The sequence below is a fragment of the Xenopus laevis genome, chromosome 9_10L (genome assembly GCF_017654675.1).
Source record: "Xenopus laevis strain J_2021 chromosome 9_10L, Xenopus_laevis_v10.1, whole genome shotgun sequence".
Classification (NCBI taxonomy): Eukaryota; Metazoa; Chordata; class Amphibia; order Anura; family Pipidae; genus Xenopus; species Xenopus laevis.
In genome coordinates this window covers 122,978,131-122,996,871 of record NC_054387.1, presented here as the reverse complement: position 1 = coordinate 122,996,871, position 18,741 = coordinate 122,978,131, and the positions used below count along the sequence as shown (strand labels likewise).

General features: G+C 42.8%; 1 protein-coding gene across 3 annotated transcripts in view; it reads left to right on the top strand.

The window, feature by feature from the left end:
• arhgdig.L (Rho GDP dissociation inhibitor (GDI) gamma L homeolog) overlaps positions 1-12,090 on the top strand; it is a 55,180-nt gene extending 43,090 nt beyond the window's left edge. For 2 of the 3 annotated variants that reach the window (XM_018234039.2, XM_018234038.2), the window contains 4 exons: positions 7,531-7,614; positions 8,135-8,211; positions 9,583-9,646; positions 11,498-12,090. In XM_018234039.2, coding sequence (XP_018089528.1) covers positions 7,531-7,614; positions 8,135-8,211; positions 9,583-9,646; positions 11,498-11,697 — 425 coding nt within the window. In that variant the 3' untranslated portion in view covers positions 11,698-12,090. 3 annotated transcript variants of the gene reach the window in all.
• Positions 12,091-18,741: the final 6,651 nt, after the last annotated feature.

Sequence of the window (18,741 nt, the reverse complement as noted above, 5' to 3'; positions counted from 1 at the left end):
GCCACATCCTTCCTTATGATCTGCAATAGGCTGCCTATTGTGTTATAATCTCCTGACAAGAACGGAGCCAAGTAGCACATGGTTGAGTCATGAGCAGGTCCAGTCCAGCAGAGCCACGCCCAACCCAGACTTGCCTACCCGCCTCTAGCCCAGGGTTAAAGGAACAGTAACACCAAAAAGTAAATAATTAAAATTTATTTTATGGTTGCCCTATATTGGTAAAAGTGGTGTGTTTGCTTCAGAAACACTACTATAGTTTATATAAAGAAGCTGCTGTGTAGCCATGGGGGCAGCCATTCAAGCACAGGATACACAGTAGATAACAGATAAGTACTACTATAGTTTATAACACCATTATGTTCTACAGAGCATAATGTAATGTGTAACCTGAGCCTTTTCTCTTTTGAATGGCTGCCCCCATGGCTACGCAGCAGCTTATTTATATGAACTATAGTAGTACTTATCTGTTATCTACTGTGTATCCTGTGCTTGAATGGCTGCCCCCATGGCTACACAGCAGCTTGTTTATATGAACTATAGTAGTACTTATCTGTTATCTACTGTGTATCCTGTGCTTGAATGGCTGCCCCCATGGCTACACAGCAGCTTGTTTATATGAACTATAGTAGTGTTTCTGAAGCAAAAACGTCAGTTTTACCAGTGCAAGGCAACACTGCATTATATTTCTATTACTTTAAAACACTTACATTTTTCCATGTTACTGTTTCTTTAACTTAAATCCCAACCCAAACCTAAGCAAACTGGAAGTGACATCACTGTGTGCTGGATGTGATGTCACTCACAGGAGGCGGCTCAACCTGGTTAAAAGAAACATTATTCTTCAGGAGTAAGTAGTAGGAAAATTGCCCCAGATTAGAACCAGGCTTTTACCCGGGTACTAGTGTTGTGCAGGTCGGTTAAAACCCGAACCCGCCCTCCCACCACCCGCGCCTGCCTGCACCCGACTTTAATAGACCCAACACGCCGATGACGTCACAAAAGGGGTGGGTCGAGCAGGTGCACGGCTATAAAACCGGAAGTCAAACCCAGCAGTGCAAGGTTGCTATGGGGAGAGCAGGAAGAAGATCTCGATCCAATCACCCTCAAATGGGGGTGCGAGGTTGGCCCGGACCCGACCCACCTGCGGTTATCGGGCCAGCCCGCACTACACTACTGGCTGCCTCCCCCCCCCAAGGTAACTATACTATCTTATTTTGTCTACAGCATAGATAAATACAATCACAAACATTAAAAAAAATGAATAGTTCCCCTTTACTGCAAAAGGTTAAACTCAATCTAGTCCCTCTTGTCTATACAGGCTGACCGCAGTAAGAAAACAATTTTCTGTCTCTCACAAATGGTCCTGACCCAGTTGCTGACATTTCGGCTCAGGGCTTGAGACTGAGGAGAGAGAGTGATGGAGCTAACCTTGCGTCTCCACAATTGCAGGATAAAAATAGCTTACAGAACCCATTAAGATTTCTCTGTTTCCTGATTGGATTAAGGCTTCTGTTTCTTGCCAGTAATGTCCTGCCGTGAGTTTGTGCCCCTCTTATCGAAGCTCTCCCGTCGTTCCCCTCTCTGTGATTAGCGGGCGGATATTGGCGCAGCTTGAGAGTGATTGATGGCGCATCTGTGGGGTGGGTTTCATGCAGTACAGAAGTGTCTCAATCCGCCATTGCGGCTTCCAATTTTTTTCACTGTGAAACATATGAACGTGCCAGAACTGCTGCCCCATGTCTTAAAGCCACACGGCAATCTTTGTCTGTGACTCCCATTGGCCTATCTAGGTATCCTGTAGGTGGCCACTAGTGATGTGTGGGTCTGGGTTTTCCCGACCCCGCACTTCCGGGTTCCTTTTATAGACCCGCGCTGACCCGCCCTGCCAATGACGTCACAAAAGGGGCGGGCGAGGAGGTGCGCGGCTATAAAGCCGGAATTCGAGAGCCGCATTTGAAGGTGGTGGGCGGGGAGAGCAGGGGAAAAGCTCAACCCGCCAAGAGCAGTGCGAGGTTGACCTGAACCTGCCCAATCGCGGGTATCGGGTCGGCCCGCGCATCACTTCCTTGTACTGCATTTAATTTAGTATTAACAGTAGTCCGTGCCCCAGTGGAGCATAGGCCATAAGCAAATGGAGCTGTAGGCTCTGCTGCTCTCTGCCTGTGTAATGTTGCTGTCCGCGAGAGAAGCAGATCCGCTCTGTGTCCTATCTCAGTCGATCTGTATTAGATCTGTCTACGTGAGCTCACACTCAGCAGAGCGGAAACGGAGTTCAGCCCCAACATGTGAAAGGAGGAGTCTTTGTGTCGACCTCCGCTGCGTGTGTGAGCAGGAACATGAAGAAGATCTGCTTCTCTCAGCCTGCAAATATAAAGAGGTTGAGAGCAGCGGAGCCTACAGCTCTGTGTGCCCATTGCCCTGTACTCTTAAGGGATACTGTCATGGGAAAAAAAAATTCAAAACACATCAGTTAATAGTGCTGCTCCTGCAGAATTCTGCACTGAAATCCATTTTTCAAAAGAGCAAACAGATTTTTTTTTTATATTCAATTTTAAAATCTGACATGGAGCTAGACATATTGTCCGTTTCCCAGCTGCCCCCAGTCATGTGACGTGCTCTGATAAACTTCAGTCACTCTTTACTGCTGTACTGCAAGTTGGAGTGATATCACCCCTCCCCCCCCTCCCCCAGCTGCCTAACAACAGAACAAGGGGAAGGTAACCAGATAGCAGCTCCCTAACACAAGATAGGACCCCAGTGTCTCGGTTAAAGGGGAACTTCAGCTTCCAAACCAAAATTTAATAAAGAGGCCCACATAACACAGAAACCCCTAATATACCCATCACTGTTACCTGTTTCTTCAAAAAGTATGAATAAATGCCATTTTCTATGCTGAAATCCAGCTGTGTAACAGTTCTTCTCTTTCTGCATCATTTGAAATCCTGGCAGAGAAGGAGGGACTAAACACTGATGTTACAAACAGCTTACAGACAGCATGCAGGAATTATATAACCCACAATGCATTGCACTGTGATGTTCCTTTCCTTATTGAAATCACATGTGCAGGGAATTGTGGGGTTTGGAGGATACAGGCTGAGGACAGATGGCCGTTGAGTCAGCCAGCTCAGCAAAGTAGTCAGACAGATCAGCAGAAGAGCAGGGGGCTAGGCTTAGGCAACTGTCAGAAACCATTAAAAATCATGAAATGTCTGCATATTTTTTAAATGATGTATATTGCAAAGTTGCTTGAAATTATGTTTACTTTTCAAAAAGCTTGTTATGTTTTTGTGGAGTTCCCCTTTAAGTCCTGACCAGGGAACCGTATAGGTTTACATCAGCACAGGTGTTCTGCAACTGTGCTTTGTGGCTATTCTTAGTCTCATAACTTGTAACCATTTGCTTTTAAGAGCAGACCATTTAAAGGGGTGGTTAACTTTTAGTATATTATAGAATGGCTAATTCTAAGCAACTTTTCAATTGGCCTTCATTATTTTATTTTTTTTAATGATTTTCCATCTCCTTCTGACTCTTTCCAGCTTTCAAATGGGGGTCACTGACCCCATCCAAAAACAAATGCTCTGTAAGGCTACAAATGTATTGTTATTGTTAGTTTTTATTACTCATCTTTCTATTATCTTTCTATTCAGGCCTCTCCTATTCATATTCCAGTCTCTTATTCAAATCACTTGTGGTTGCTAGGGTAAATTGGACCCTAGCAACCAGATTGCAAACTGGAGAGCTGCTGGATAAAAAGCTAAATAACTTTAAAAAAAACACAAATAATAAAAAATGAAAACCAATTACCAATTACATTGTATCAGAGAATCACTCTCTACATCATACTTAAAGTTCGTTTAAAGGTGAACAACCCCTTTAATGCTTGCTAGCTCATTGGTTGCTATCAGAGCTCCAGTAGTAACATGTACACCTATGTCACTAGAGCATCTATTAGAGCATCTATTATATTAATGGGATTTTATAGTTGCACCTCCTTAGTCATGCGGTAAAGCCATCATTACTCCACTGGCACGCACTGGCACGCAGCTGCAGTATCTGGCGCAGGCTGAATAACGCTCCCATAATCCAAGCGATGGATTGGCACAGAAAATCGAACCCTCGATCCTTTATAAATACGTTAATGATAGTCTGAGCCGTGATCAATATTCTGCATTCTCCGCTCTGAACACACAGCACTAGAGCCATCACTCACGCCCTCGGCTGAATTAGTCATATCCTTGAAAGTTGTTTGGTGGAACCAGTGCTCATTTATAATGATTTCCAGTCTGACCCCAGGCCGGCCCCTTGTGTGGGTTGGGATTGCTCATAGAAGAAAGAAAATCCATCCCAGTTGGGATTATAAACAGACGGGACTTATCTGCCACAACTACAAATTTCTTCCTTAAAGGGGAACTTCGCCCAAAAGCAGTTTTATCGAAATATACCTGTATGGTAGGAGATATTTAACTGGGTTGTTCACCTTTAAATTAACTTTTAGTACGTTGTAGAGAGTAATATTCAGAGACAATTTGCAGTTGGTTTTCATTTTTTATCATTTGTGGTTTTTTTAGCTTTTTATTTAGCAGCTCTCCAGTCTGCAATTTCAGCAATCTGGTTGCTAGCATACAAATGACCCTAGCAACCATGCATTGATTTGAATAAGAGACTGGGATATGAATAGGAGAGGCCTGAATAGAAAGATGAGTAATAAAGAGTAACAATAACAATAAAAGGGTTATTTATCAAAGGTAGAATTTTAGAGTTATGTGAGCTTTTTTAAAACCCGAATGAACTCACAACTCAAATGGTTTCTAATTTAAGGGCACCTGTTGGGTAAAAATTTTATCCCCAACCAAAGGTGGCGGCTAATAGAGCTCACATTCCGGTTAGGGATAACAGTATTTTTTTTTTTTTTTTAAATGCCCCCCGCCAACGCTACACTACCCACAATGGAACATGGATGCTCGCACTGGGAGCTCCCTCCCGATGCGGCTAGCGTAGCGGGGGGGGCATTTTTTTTTTTTTTTTTAAAAAAAAAAACTACTGTTATCCCCAAACGGAATGTGAGCTCTATTAGCCGTCACCTTTGGTTGGGGATAAAATTTTTACCCAACAGGTGCCCTTTAAAAAAGAAACTCGAATGGAAAAAACTGAAATCAGCAAGTTCTGGGTTAATCTGAAAACTCAAATTAATCAAGTTTTCATGGAAAAAAAACCTCGAATTGATTGAGTTTTCGCACAAAACCCACCGATAAAAAAATCGAACATCATGAAGGCTATTGACATCTTCAAATTAATTTTTTGACTCAAAAATAACCTCAAAAACTTTTTTTCATGGAAAACACAATTCGACCTTCAATTAATGTGCCCCTTAATGTGTAGCGTTACAGAGCATTTGTTGTTTTCAGATGGGGTCAGTGACCCCAATTTGAAAGTTGGAGTCAGAAGAAGGCAGCAAATAAGAAGGCTCACCAGAAGACCAAGTGAAAAGTTGCTTAGAATTGGCCATTCTACAACATTACTAAAAGTTAACTCAAAGTTTAACCAGCCCACTAGTGATGTGCCCCTGGCCCGCATCCACAATTCCGGGTTCCTTTTATAGATTCGCCCCACCAATGACGTCACAAAAGGGGCGGAGCGAGCAGTCGCAGAGTCTATAAAAGATGAACCCGGAAGTCGGAAGCCAGAATTTGACGGTGGCGGGCGGGGAGAGCAGGAGAAGAGCTCAATTTGCCACCCGCAATGAAGCGTGCAAGGTCGGCCTAACCCGCCCAACCCACGGGGTCCCGCAGGTATGGGGTCGGCCCGCACCTCACTACAGCCCACTAAGCCCATGAGAAAGTCTCTAAACTCACTAAATTCTCTAAATTCAGCTTGTGGCTCCAGGACTGGCTTGAGAAGGCTGTTTTGCTCTTGCCGTACTTAAATACTGGTGAGGTGTCAACCAGAATCTCAGCCAAATCAGGACACAACTGCTGGATTTTAAGAGGAAAGAATTTGAGGCAGTTACATGACTAACAGAAGGAAATACACAATCTCAGCCATAAAGCAGGACACAACTGTTGGATTTGGTGAGGGAAGAGGTTGACACAGTCACATGATTAACAGGAGGAAAGGCTACGACTACACGGCCGACATTGATGCGATCTGACGCTGGGCGACTAAATGAACGCATCAAGTCAGATGCAACAGGAACAAGGTAAGTAAATATAACTTCGGATAGTGTTGCAACGGTGATCTGGTGCAACACGACTGTCGGATGCAGACGCAGCTTGCGACATGATCCGACTTTACATTACTAACCTTGTTCCTGTCGCATCCGACTTGATGCGTTCGTTTAGTCGCCCAGCCTTGGATCGCATCAATGTCGGCCGTGTAGTCCTAGCCAAATACACAGCCATAAAGCAGGACACAACTGCTGCCTTGTGAGAGAAAAAGATACACAGTCACACGATACAACACAAAATACGCCATGTCGCATTCATCAGTCGTTTTACAATCATTCGTAACTAACTGTAGTGGGAGCAGCATCTGTTTATCTTCTCTGCACTGCTGGTTCTGACTCCTTGAAAAATGTAACAAGCTTTTATTTAGACTTCCCTACCCATTTTAAATGGTAGATTCTCATTCCACTCAGTTGCTTGAGAGAAAGACAAGGTCGCGGGCAGATTAGCTGCATCTGCTTCTCCCCCTCTCTCCTCCGAGACCTGGAACAGGGGGTCCCTCGGCAGCGGCTGATTGTGAGTAATTGGATTTGGGAGACAGCTGCTCTCAGTTACACATGCTCCTCGGTGCAGCAGGGGGTTCTATAACAGTGTATGGGTGTATATATCTGGGTAAAGGCTGAAGCTTTCTAGGTTTTTATAGGGGAGTCCCTGGCTTTGAGCCAACCAGCCTGCCGTAGATTTGCCGAAGAAGCACAGCCGCTAGATGAAAGGCCAAGCTGTGTCAGTGTGCAGGCTTTTAACATTAAAGGGGAGATCACATTAAAGCCAGAAGAGGGAGTGTCTGTATGTACAGGGGAGTATAAAATTTATCATGAACGTGCTATAAAAACCTCATGTTTCATCTAAATTGCTGCTTGGTTACCAAGCTCTGTGCCCATAGCAACCAGAGGGATGATTTGAAACACAAGGTTGGAGGGAAGCAGGCTAGACCGCTAACTTATACAGACAAGAGCCAGCTGTGGGTGCCGTAGTCCTGTTACTTACCCTTTACTGAATGCATTTTAAAACTTCCATTTATCCAGGACGTATGTAAATGTATTTTTTCTCCCCCACCAAAAATTGCCAGGTGTTTATTGGGCAGGTTAAAAGTCCCCACCCCCCAAGTTGAGGATCTCATTGGTCACCCGTGCCAACAACTGCCGCTTTTGCCCAGCTTGTAGGTGTCCGGCTTGGACGAAGAGCCGTGTGTAGTGAAACTTGCAAATTATACTCAATGGGACATTACTGCATTCTGATTGGGTAATTTCCTTGCAGCCCCATTGGTGGAAAAAAAACCCTCATTTTTTGTTCAATTAATTTCTTCCAGATCCTAATGCCCCCAATGTGCAAGTAACAAGGCTGACTCTCATCTGTGACGAGGCCCCTGAACCAATCACAATGGACCTTACAGGTAAAGCACCTTCCACCCTTGTTCCAGACCAACTCCATCCCCTATTATGGGATAATGTACCCCCTACTGTAAATGATAAGGATATTCTAAGTCACTGAGGGGTTGTTCTGTGACCATATAAAGACACAAGGCTGCAGGCTGAGTTATACAGGGAAATCTGAGTATCACTCATGTATTATAAGGGATAATGTACCCCCTACTGTAAATGATAAGGATATTAGAAGTCACTGAGGGGTTCTGTGTCCATATAAAGGCACAAGGCTGCAGGCTGAGTTATACAGGGAACTCTGAGTATCACTCATGTATTATAAGGGATAATGTACCCCCTACTGTAAATGATAAGGATATTAGAAGTCACTGAGGGGTTGTTCTGTGACCATATAAAGGCACAAGGCTGCAGGCTGAGTTATACAGGGAACTCTGAGTATCACTCATGTATTATAAGGGATAATGTACCCCCTACTGTAAATGATAAGGATATTAGAAGTCACTGAGGGATTCTGTGTTTTTGTCTTTACAGGGGATATCAGCCATTTAAAGGAAAAGCTCTTTATATTAAAGGAAGGTGTGAGCTACAGGGTTAAAATATGTTATAAGGTAAGTTTTTTTTTTTTGTTTTTTTTTAACATTGACTGACCAATTAAATACAGTGGTACCATTCATGTATTGTTTTTCAACATGTAAGAGAATAATTTATAACCATGTTGTAGTTCTACTAGTCGCTCAACTAGAGCCTGCTACATGTTATCTGACTGACTGTGATTAAAGGAACAGTAACATCAAAAAATGAAAGAGTATTAGTAATGCAAATATAATGTATGTTCTGCACTGGTAAAACTGCTGTGTTTGCTTCAGAAAGACTACTATAGTTTATATAAACAAGCTGCTGTGTAGCCATGGGGGCAGCCATTCAAGCACAGGATACACAGTAGATAACAGATAAGTACTACTATAGTTTATATAAACAAGCTGCTGTGTAGCCATGGGGGCAGCCATTCAAGCACAGGATACACAGTAGATAACAGATAAGTACTACTATAGTTTATATAAACAAGCTGCTGTGTAGCCATGGGGGCAGCCATTCAAGCACAGGATACACAGTAGATAACAGATAAGTACTACTATAGTTTATATAAACAAGCTGCTGCTGTGTAGCCGTGGGGGCAGCCATTCAAGCACAGGATACACAGTAGATAACAGATAAGTACTACTATAGTTTATATAAACAAGCTGCTGTGTAGCCATGGGGGCAGCCATTTAAACACAGGATACACAGTAGATAACAGATAAGTACTACTATAGTTTATATAAACAAGCTGCTGTATAGCCACGGGAGCAGCCATTTAAGCACAGGATACACAGTAGATAACAGATAATTACTACTATAGTTTATATAATCAAGCTGTTGTGTAGCCATGGGGGCAGCCATTCAAGCACAGGATACACAGTAGATAACAGATAAGTACTACTATAGTTTATATAAACAAGCTGCTGTGTAGCCATGGGGGCAGCCATTCAAGCACAGGATACACAGTAGATAACAGATAAGTACTACTATAGTTTATATAAACAAGCTGCTGTGTAGCCATGGGGGCAGCCATTCAAGCACAGGATACACAGTAGATAACAGATAAGTACTACTATAGTTTATATAAACCAGCTGCTGTGTAGCCACAGGGGCAGCCATTCAAACACAGGATACACAGTAGATAACAGATAAGTACTACTATAGTTTATATAAACCAGCTGCTGTGTAGCCACGGGGGCAGCCATTCAAACACAGGATACACAGTAGATAACAGATAAGTACTACTATAGTTTATATAAATAAGCTGCTGTGTAGCCATTTTTTGGTGTTATGTTCCTTTAAGGGTCACTTTAAACTGTGCCTCCTGGAAATATGTATAGAAATCTGACCTTTCCCATAAAAACGATATTGACGTTCCACTGTGTGTTTGTTGTACAAAGGTGAACAAGGAGATCGTTTCTGGGCTAAAATACGTCCATTCCACTTACAGGAAAGGAGTTAAAGGTACGGCGCTCTTATTATCATTTCTTTTTTTATGAGATTTACAATAGAGTTAATGCAGCAGATCACTGGGGTAGAGTCATGGATGAGATGCTCACAAGTTATTTCTTGGACATTTGCTGTACAATTTGGCCACAAGGTGGTGATTAGGGTTGGGCGAATTTGACGCACGACACCATACAAGTATATGGGCGTCATTTTCACGGCGAAACAAGGTTAAAAAATTCGCCCATCCCTAGTGGTGATTTAAAACAATTTTAAACGATTTTAAACAATTAAAGGGCGGCTTCAGCTTTAAGTTCACTTTGGGGCCTGTTTACTAACATTGGAGATGAATATCCACAGATTTCTGGAGATGTTGCCCATGGATATATCTGTAGAGAGATTTATCTCCAATCTTAATAAACACGCCCCTTTGTATGTTATAGAATGGCTCATTCTAAGCAACTCTTCAATTGGTCTTCATTTTTTCTTTTTTATAGTTTTTTAATTATTTGTTTTCTTCTTCTGACTCTTTCCAGCTTTCAAACGGGGGGTCACTGACCCCATGTATAAAACAAATGCTCATGTTTAATGTTCGTATTCAATTCAATGCATGGTTGCTAGGGTAATTAATGGTGAACACACCCCCTTCTTTAAAGGTAAAGACACCCCCCTTCTTTAAAGGTAAAGACACCCCCTTCTTTAAAGGTAAAGACACTCCCCTTCTTTAAAGGTAAAGACACCCCCCTTCTTTAAAGGTAAAGACACCCCCTTCTTTAAAGGTAAAGACACCCCCCTTCTTTAAAGGTAAAGACACTCCCCTTCTTTAAAGGTAAAGACACCCCCCTTCTTTAAAGGTAAAGACACCCCCCTTCTTTAAAGGTAAAGACACCCCCCTTCTTTAAAGGTAAAGGACACCCCCCTTCTTTAAAGGTAGACACCCCCCTTCTTTAAAGGTAAAGACACCCCCTTCTTTAAAGGTGAAGACACCCCCTTCTTTAAAGGTAAAGACATCCCCCTTCTTTAAAGGTAAAGACATCCCCCTTCTTTATAAGGTAAAGACACCCCCCTTCTTTAAAGGTAAAGACACCCCCCTTCTTTAAAGGTAAAGACACCCCCCTTCTTTAAAGGTAAAGACACCCCCCTTCTTTAAAGGTAAAGACACCCCCTTCTTTAAAGGTAAAGGACACCCCCCTTCTTTAAAGGTAAAGACACCCCCCTTCTTTAAAGGTAAAGACACCCCCCCTTCTTTAAAGGTAAAGACACCCCCCTTCTTTAAAGGTAAAGACACCCCCCTTCTTTAAAGGTAAAGACACCCCCCTTCTTTAAAGGTAAAGACACCCCCCTTCTTTAAAGGTAAAGACACCCCCCTTCTTTAAAGGTAAAGACACCCCCCTTCTTTAAAGGTAAAGACACCCCCCTTCTTTAAAGGTAAAGACACCCCCCTTCTTTAAAGGTAAAGACACCCTCCCTTCTTTAAAGGTAAAGACACCCTCCCTTCTTTAAAGGTAAAGACACCCCCCCCTTCTTTAAAGGTAAAGACACCCCCCCTTCTTTAAAGGTAAAGACACCCCCCCTTCTTTAAGGTAAAGACACCCCCCCTTCTTTAAAGGTAAAGACACCCCCCCTTCTTTAAGGTAAAGACACCCCCCCTTCTTTAAAGTAAGACACCCCCCCTTCTTTAAAGGTAAAGACACCCCCTTAAGGTAAAGACACCCCACCCCTTCTTTAAAGGTAAAGACACCCCCACCCCTTCTTTAAATGTGAACACACACCCTTCTTTAAAAGTGAACAACCCCCCCCCCCTTCTTTAAAGGTGAACTCACACCCAAACTGCCCCTTTTTTAATGTTATTGTTCTTTCTCTCCACAGTTGACGCTGAAAGCCACATGGTCGGGAGCTACGGGCCGCGAGTGGAAGAATACGAATTCCTGACCCCGTTGGAGGAGGCTCCCAAAGGCCTGATAGCCCGGGGCACCTACGGCATCAAATCCAAATTCACGGACGATGACAAAAGTGACCATTTGTCGTGGGAGTGGAAACTGGCTATAAAGAAAGAGTGGAAAGACTAGGGAGACACCCCCCTAATCCCCCCTTTCCTTATTTGTTGCTATTAATTACAGGCAGATATTTCCCCTCCCATATTAAACCATGTACAAGCCATAGCTTGGTTTCTACATCTGTTTTCTAATAGTTACTTATAGTTTCTAAACGAATGTAAAGATGGTATTTAATAAAAAAAAAAAACACCTAAAAACCTATAACTGAATGTTTGTCGTGGACAGTGAGAAGTTCGTAGCGGTAGCTCAATCCCTGTGCCGACCCTCCATGTCGCTGTGTCGATTCCGATGAGGCCATCGCTGGGCGGGATGTGGGTTTTAATCGTGATTGGTCGAGGATCCTGTATTTTTTTATGTTCAACCAATGTGCATATGTGATGGAATATAAAGTTCTGCTGATAATGATGGAAGCCTGGATTGGAGTGTGTTTGTACATATACACTTTCTCTTTTTCCTTTCTATGTGATTGGGAAGCACAGAATCCTGGATTTGGCCAAATCCTCGCTCCTGGCCGAACGGAATCCTAAATTGCCTATGCAAATTAGGGGTGGGAAGGGAAATAGTGTAAATCACAAAACAAGGAAGTAAAAAAAAATGTTTTTTTCACCCACTTTTTCCCCTTCCTGTTCTTAATTTGCATATGTAAATTAGGATTTGTTTCAGTTTTCGGCTGAAACTTTCATGGGGGATTCAGGTGAATCCCATATAGTGGTCATCTCTACTATATGATATTGTTGAGTTAAAGTCCTAATTGCAGAATATGACCCAATGTATGGGTCACCGGGGAATCCAGAGGTTGATAGACGTTAGTGATGTGCAGGTCAGGCTTTTCCCGACCCGCACCTGCTCACCACCCGTGCCCGTCCGACTTCCGGGTTCCTTTTATAGACCGCCCCGCTGATGATGTCACAAAAGGGGCGGGTGAGAGGGTCACGTCTATAAAGGTTCAACCTGGAAGTCGGCATTTGGAAGGCCCGCGACCCGGAAAGGAGGTGCGAGGTCGGCCCGAACACGCCCAACCAGAGGGTATCAGCCCGGCCTGCACATCACTAATAGACGAGTCAATTTGTCAGAATATATTTGGTGCTTTGAGCAGTCCAACACCCTTCTGCATGATAGTGACACAGTAGCGGCACCGAGCACTAACACCTGTGTCCCTGCTGCAGATTGCATGTTGTAAGTAAGAATTCAGCACCTATTTTGCCTAAGTATTAAGGTCACCATACCCTGCCAGATCCCCCTTGTCCAGCAAGGTGCATCATGGGCTGATTTGGCCTCCCGCATGCTGGGCTGATCCAATTGTTGGACCAGGGGTCATGCACTGGGACTTAGTCGGACAAGGATTGTATCAACGTGCTGATGTGCTCCTCATCCAATGGGATTCTGAACCTCGGGCTGGAGACCAACTTTTATCGGCCATCTTAGGTTTTTCTTTCTACAGGCTACTAGTTAGGTGGTTTATTCTTGCTAATGCTATGCCTGGAATATTCCATATTCAAGTGGTCATGGACTATATATGGTCCTGTAATACATTTTGTATGACCCATGACTATGTCCATGAATAATGGAGACCAAAAGTAGAGACAATAGAACCTCCCATGAAGCTGTGGGCAATAGGAAAGTATTTATATGTTCAGTTCTTAATATTCCATTAATAGTATTGATGGCGACATTATTCTAGACCAGTGGTCCCCAACCAGTGTCTCATGAGTAACATGTTACTCTCCAACCCCTCGGATGTTGCTCCCAGTGGCCTCAAAGCAGATGATTATTTCTCAATTTCAGGCTTGGAGGCATTGAGGAATGAGAAGAAACAGATGCCGAGAGAGGGACAGTGAAGATAAACTTGATTGTCTCCGAAATGCTACAGAATTTTTAATTGATTATGTTTAGAAGTTTCTTATTTCAGTATGATGAAGCTTATATGAATAAATTGTCAATTTTGTGATCGTTCCAATTTAACATTCCACAACTCACTAATGCTCCTCTCAGGTTCTTATGTTGACTATATCCCCCCCGGGGAATGATCTACGTACATTTCCCTTATGGATCATTGGAATTGCTGTTTACACCCATCAGCCATGACATTTTAATGGTCCAAATTAGTGATGGCCGGGCCAATACCCGCGGGTTCGGACCAACCTCGCACTCCTCTTCGCGGGTGCGGGTTGAGCTCTTCTCCTGCTTTCCCCGCCACCTTCAAATGCCGACTCTATAGCCATGCACCTTCTTGTCCCGCCCTTTTGTGATGTCATTGGCGGGTCTATAAAAGGAGCCCGATAGTCTGATGATGTGGGAGGGCGGGTCTGGGTTGGGTGTGGGTCGGGCACATCACTAGTCCAAAACGTTTTTTTTTCAATTGGCGTTTCATCGAGACATGGGGATATTCATTTTAAACCTTCTGAAAGTCAGTTGGATTTTGAGAGGGTCTCTAGCTTTTCCAATGCTCATCATTGGTTCTGCTTGGTTTTTTATGTAGTTCCTTTATGCAGAGGCCGACCAGGCACCCTAGGCAACCTGGCTGGTCCCAATGCCAACTGGATGTGCGAATCAACATGCACAGCAGCACAAATACACCGGCCAGAAAGAACTGAGTGGGCATAGAGGGGACCGGACATGGGGTAGGTGACAGAGAGGTAAGTGCCTTTGCCTACTCCTCGTTCCAGCCCGACCTACATGATAAGGGCAAACTGATCCTCGTGTCGTTTTTTTTCCTAAAGAAAATAGATGGGCTTAATCGTCTCCGTAGTGGGTTTATTGTAGGGCACAAAAATAATTGGTTTCATGATGGGTATCATAGAGAGCTCCAGCACCCTAAAAATCATTCCTGTGATTAGCAGCTTAATAAACAAAATCGCTTTTGAAGAGGAGTGTCGTAAAGGCAGCTCAGACCATAATAATCCAGATAAATGTCCTGAATCTATAGTACGTTGCAATAAAGTTGTCAGGAGAAAGAAAGAGTCTGCTCTGATGTTCTTCTGCTTAGGAAAGATTTGAGAAAGGTTTCTAATTTTATTCCTAAGCAGAAGAACATCAGAGCAGCCTCTTTCTTTCTCCTGACAACTTCCTTGACTACTTGGTGGTCAGACTGGTGGGAAAATGACCAGCAGGTGGCGCTGCTGTAACACAATTCATTCATATTAACAGTACATGTATCCCTTGATATCTTGGAATTAAAGGAGAAGGAAAGCTACGGAGGCATTTTATTGCCAATAGATTAGCTGCAATAGTGCAAGCTAGAATGCTATATTTATTCTGTAGAATGTTTTACCATACCTGAGTAAAAAGCTCTCTGTTTGTTTAGGATAGCAGCTGCAGTATTAGCTTGGTGTGACATCACTTCCTGCCCGAGTCTCTCCCTGCTCACTCATAGCTCTGGACTCAGATTACAGCAAGGATGGAGCAAACTGAGCATGCTCAAGCCCTAGCCCTGGAGGTTTAAGCTGAAAACAGAAGTCTGATACAGAAGCCCATGAGTACACAATAGAAGGAAATAAATGTGATGTTTCTTTTGACAGAGGACTCAGAGCAGCATTACTTTGAGGGTTTACTGGTGTATTTATATAGACCTTTCTGATAAAGCTTACTTAGTTTTAGCCTTTCCTTCTCCTTTAAGTTAACTTTTAGTATGTTACAAAGTGGCTTATTCTAAGCAACCTTTCAAATGGTCTTCATTAATTTTTTTTATAGTTTTTGAATTATTTGCCTTCTTCTGACTCTTTCCAGCTTTCAAATGGGGGTCACTGACCACATCTAAAAAAACAATGCTGTAAGGCTACACATTCATTGTTATTGCTACTTTTTATTGCTCCTCTTTCTATTCAGGCCTCTCCTATTCATATTCCAGTCTCTTATTCATATCAGTGCTTGGTTGCTAGAGTAATTTGGACCCTAGCAGACATATTGCTAAAATTGCAAACTGGAGAGCTGCCGAATAAAAAGCTAAATAAGTCAAAAACCACAAATAATAAAAAATGAAAACCAATTGCAAATTGTCTCAGAATACCCCTCTCTACATCATACTAAAAGTAATTTAAAGCTGAACAACCCCTTTAATAAATAGAAACACTTTGGAGGTGGCAGTGTCAGACTTGGCCGGCGGAACACCGGGAAAAAACCCGGTGGGCCCCGCTGGCTCAGATCCGCTACTTAGTTGGGCGGCGTGACCCCACTTTGTCGGAGTCGCGGTAGAATAGAAGATCTATGTGCACAAAGGTAGCGATGTGCGCACAAGCGTGGCGCCGTGCGCATGCGCACTACCCCAATAAAGCATGACGGAGCGGCAGCGGGGGCCGGAGCAGGGCCCTAGGGCAGTAGCCCCAGTGGGCCCCAAGCGACCCAGTCCGACCCTGGGAGGTGGGTAACGGCACCTCAATGAGAAATATCTGTGTGTCACTATAAATAATCTGGTGTCTCGGTGGCACCCCTTGAAGTTAAACGTAGCCGAGATGTTTTGCTTTTGAAAGCTCCAGCGCCCCACAACCCCACTACGATGATTAGAAGTTCTTTGATTATGGAATGTTCTATATTCATAAAAAAAAGAAATTCTACTATGGAATGTGAAGTCTTATGATCTTTTAATTATCTGAATAATCTCACAGACGTTCAGCCGGGGGGAAAGTTTAAATCTAAAAGGAAATATCTTGAATTCTGTTCACAAGTTTCATGAGATCAGTGCCGCTGCTTGTGAGTCCGATAATTCTAAAGGATCTGGATGAAACTTTACCTACAATAAAGGAAATACTTTAGAGCCGAGATGATTGGAAGCTGTCGGCCTTTCTCATTACCTCACTACCTTTTTTCTGTGATGCCCTGACACCATTGTGCCATTTTATGAAAATAAAACGTGAAAAATACGACTGTTCTACTAGAGAAGGGAATGGACACTTCCAAGTCACAACGACACTGCGCATCTGAATCATCTATTGTCTGCAGTGTCACAGCTAAAATACTGCCAGTTGGGATGGAGAGAAAAGGCCAGGAATCTCCCAGCTTCTGTGGGGGTGAGACAGAATTGTCTGGCTGAATAATGGAGTAAATACGCAATGGCAGGGGTCCCCAATCTTTTTTACCCGTGAGCCACATTCAAATGTAAAAAGATTTGAGGAGCAACACAAGCATAAAAATGGGTAACAAATAAGGGCTGTGATTGGCTATTTGGTAGCCCCTATGTGGACTGGCAGCCTACACTAGTCTCTACTTGGCACTATACTTAGTTATTACGCAATTAAAACTTATTTCCAAGACTGAAATTCAAAAATAAGCCCCTGCTTTGAGGACAGTGGGGGTCATTTATCAACACTGGGTAAATTTGCCCATGGGCAATTACCCATGGCAACCAATCAGATTGTTGCATTCATTGTTCTACTTGCAGCTGGCTTTAAAAAGCTAATCACTGATTGGTTGCTAGGAGTAACTGCCCATGGGCAAATTTGCCCAGTGTTGATAAATGAGTCCCACTGAGAGCAAAGGTCCCTTCAATCATATGAAGATGTTTGTAGCCTTCATGATGTCCCCGTTTTGCTTAAAAACTTGATTAATTCGAGTTTTCAGGTTGTTCACCCCCAGCTTCACTGATTCGAGTTTTTCCCATTTGCGTTTTTTTCTTAAATCGGAAAACATTCGAGTTGTGAGTTCATGCAAGGTATAAAAAAAACCTTTGATTACTAAACCCCTTTATTATTTTACAGAATGGTCAGTTCTAAGAAACTTTTCAGTCGGTCTTCATTGTTTATATTTTTTATAGTTTTTAAAGTATCTGCCGCCTTCTTGGTCCAGCTTTCAAATAGGGGTCACTGGCCCCATCTAAAAAACAAAGGCAACAAATATATTGTTATTGCTACTTTTTATTACTCATCTTTTTATTCTATTTTCTGTTGGTCTTCATTATTTATTTTGTATAGTTTTTTAAATATTTACTGTTTTCTTCTGACTTCTTCTTCTTTCCAGCTTTAAAGTGGGGGTCACTGACCCCATCTAAAAAACAAATGCTCTGTAAGGCTCCCTTTGAATGTTATAGGAGAGAGAGACGTTGCAAACTTCATTAATTCAGCAGAAGAGACTCGAGACTCATTAGCAGTCCATTAATAGTTGTCTCTTTGCCAGAGAGAAAAACACCAATATATATTATACACTGAGGGGGTCGCACACAGGGGAATAGCATGAGCCATATGCAACCAGCTGCTGAGATCAGAGATCAGTTTGGTAATGGGCTCCTCGTATCTCCTAATAAGAGAAAGCTGTAAAGAGATTTCTGTTTCTGAACTACTGCTGAGCCATAAAGGATTCTGGGAAGAAGAAGAAGAATTCATCAGAACCCCCAGATTACATGACGTGTATAAAAGCACTTGCCTTGCAGTCTTGTGCCTAGGGGATTATAATCCAATGGGAAGTCTATGGGAGGTGAGAAGGAAGTTTGTGGCCAGCCAGCCTGAGAGACAATGGTAGCTGTAAAGACATTGATTTCATTTATAACATTGCACACTTTCCTAGTGCAGCAACCCATAGCAACCAATCAGCAATTAGCTTTTATCTGTCTACTGCAGGTATAAAAATTAAAGTAATTCTCTGATTGGGTTACTGTGTTGGGAGAAGTCCCTGGTGTCAGTAAATGTGAATCACCATCAATGGTAAGAGAAATATCACCTATATTGATCCCCTATGCATATGAAGTAATGAATATAGCAGCTCCCACATACTGTATACAGGTATGGGACCTGTTATCCAGAATGCTCAGGACCTTGGGCTTCACCGGATAATGGATCTTTCCATAATTTGGATGTTCATACTTTAAATCTACTAGAAAATCATGTAAACATTAAATAAACCCAATAGGCTGGTTTTGCCTCCAATAAGGATTAATTATAAGTTGGGATCAAGTACAAGGTACTGTTTTATGAATACAGAGAAAACGGAAATCATTTTTGCAAATTTGGATTATTTGGATAAAATGGAGTCTATGGGAGATGTTCTTTCCGTAATTTGGAGCTTTCTGGATAATGGGTTTCCGGATAACGGATCCCATACCTATACATTATGCCAACAATAAGCTTTAAT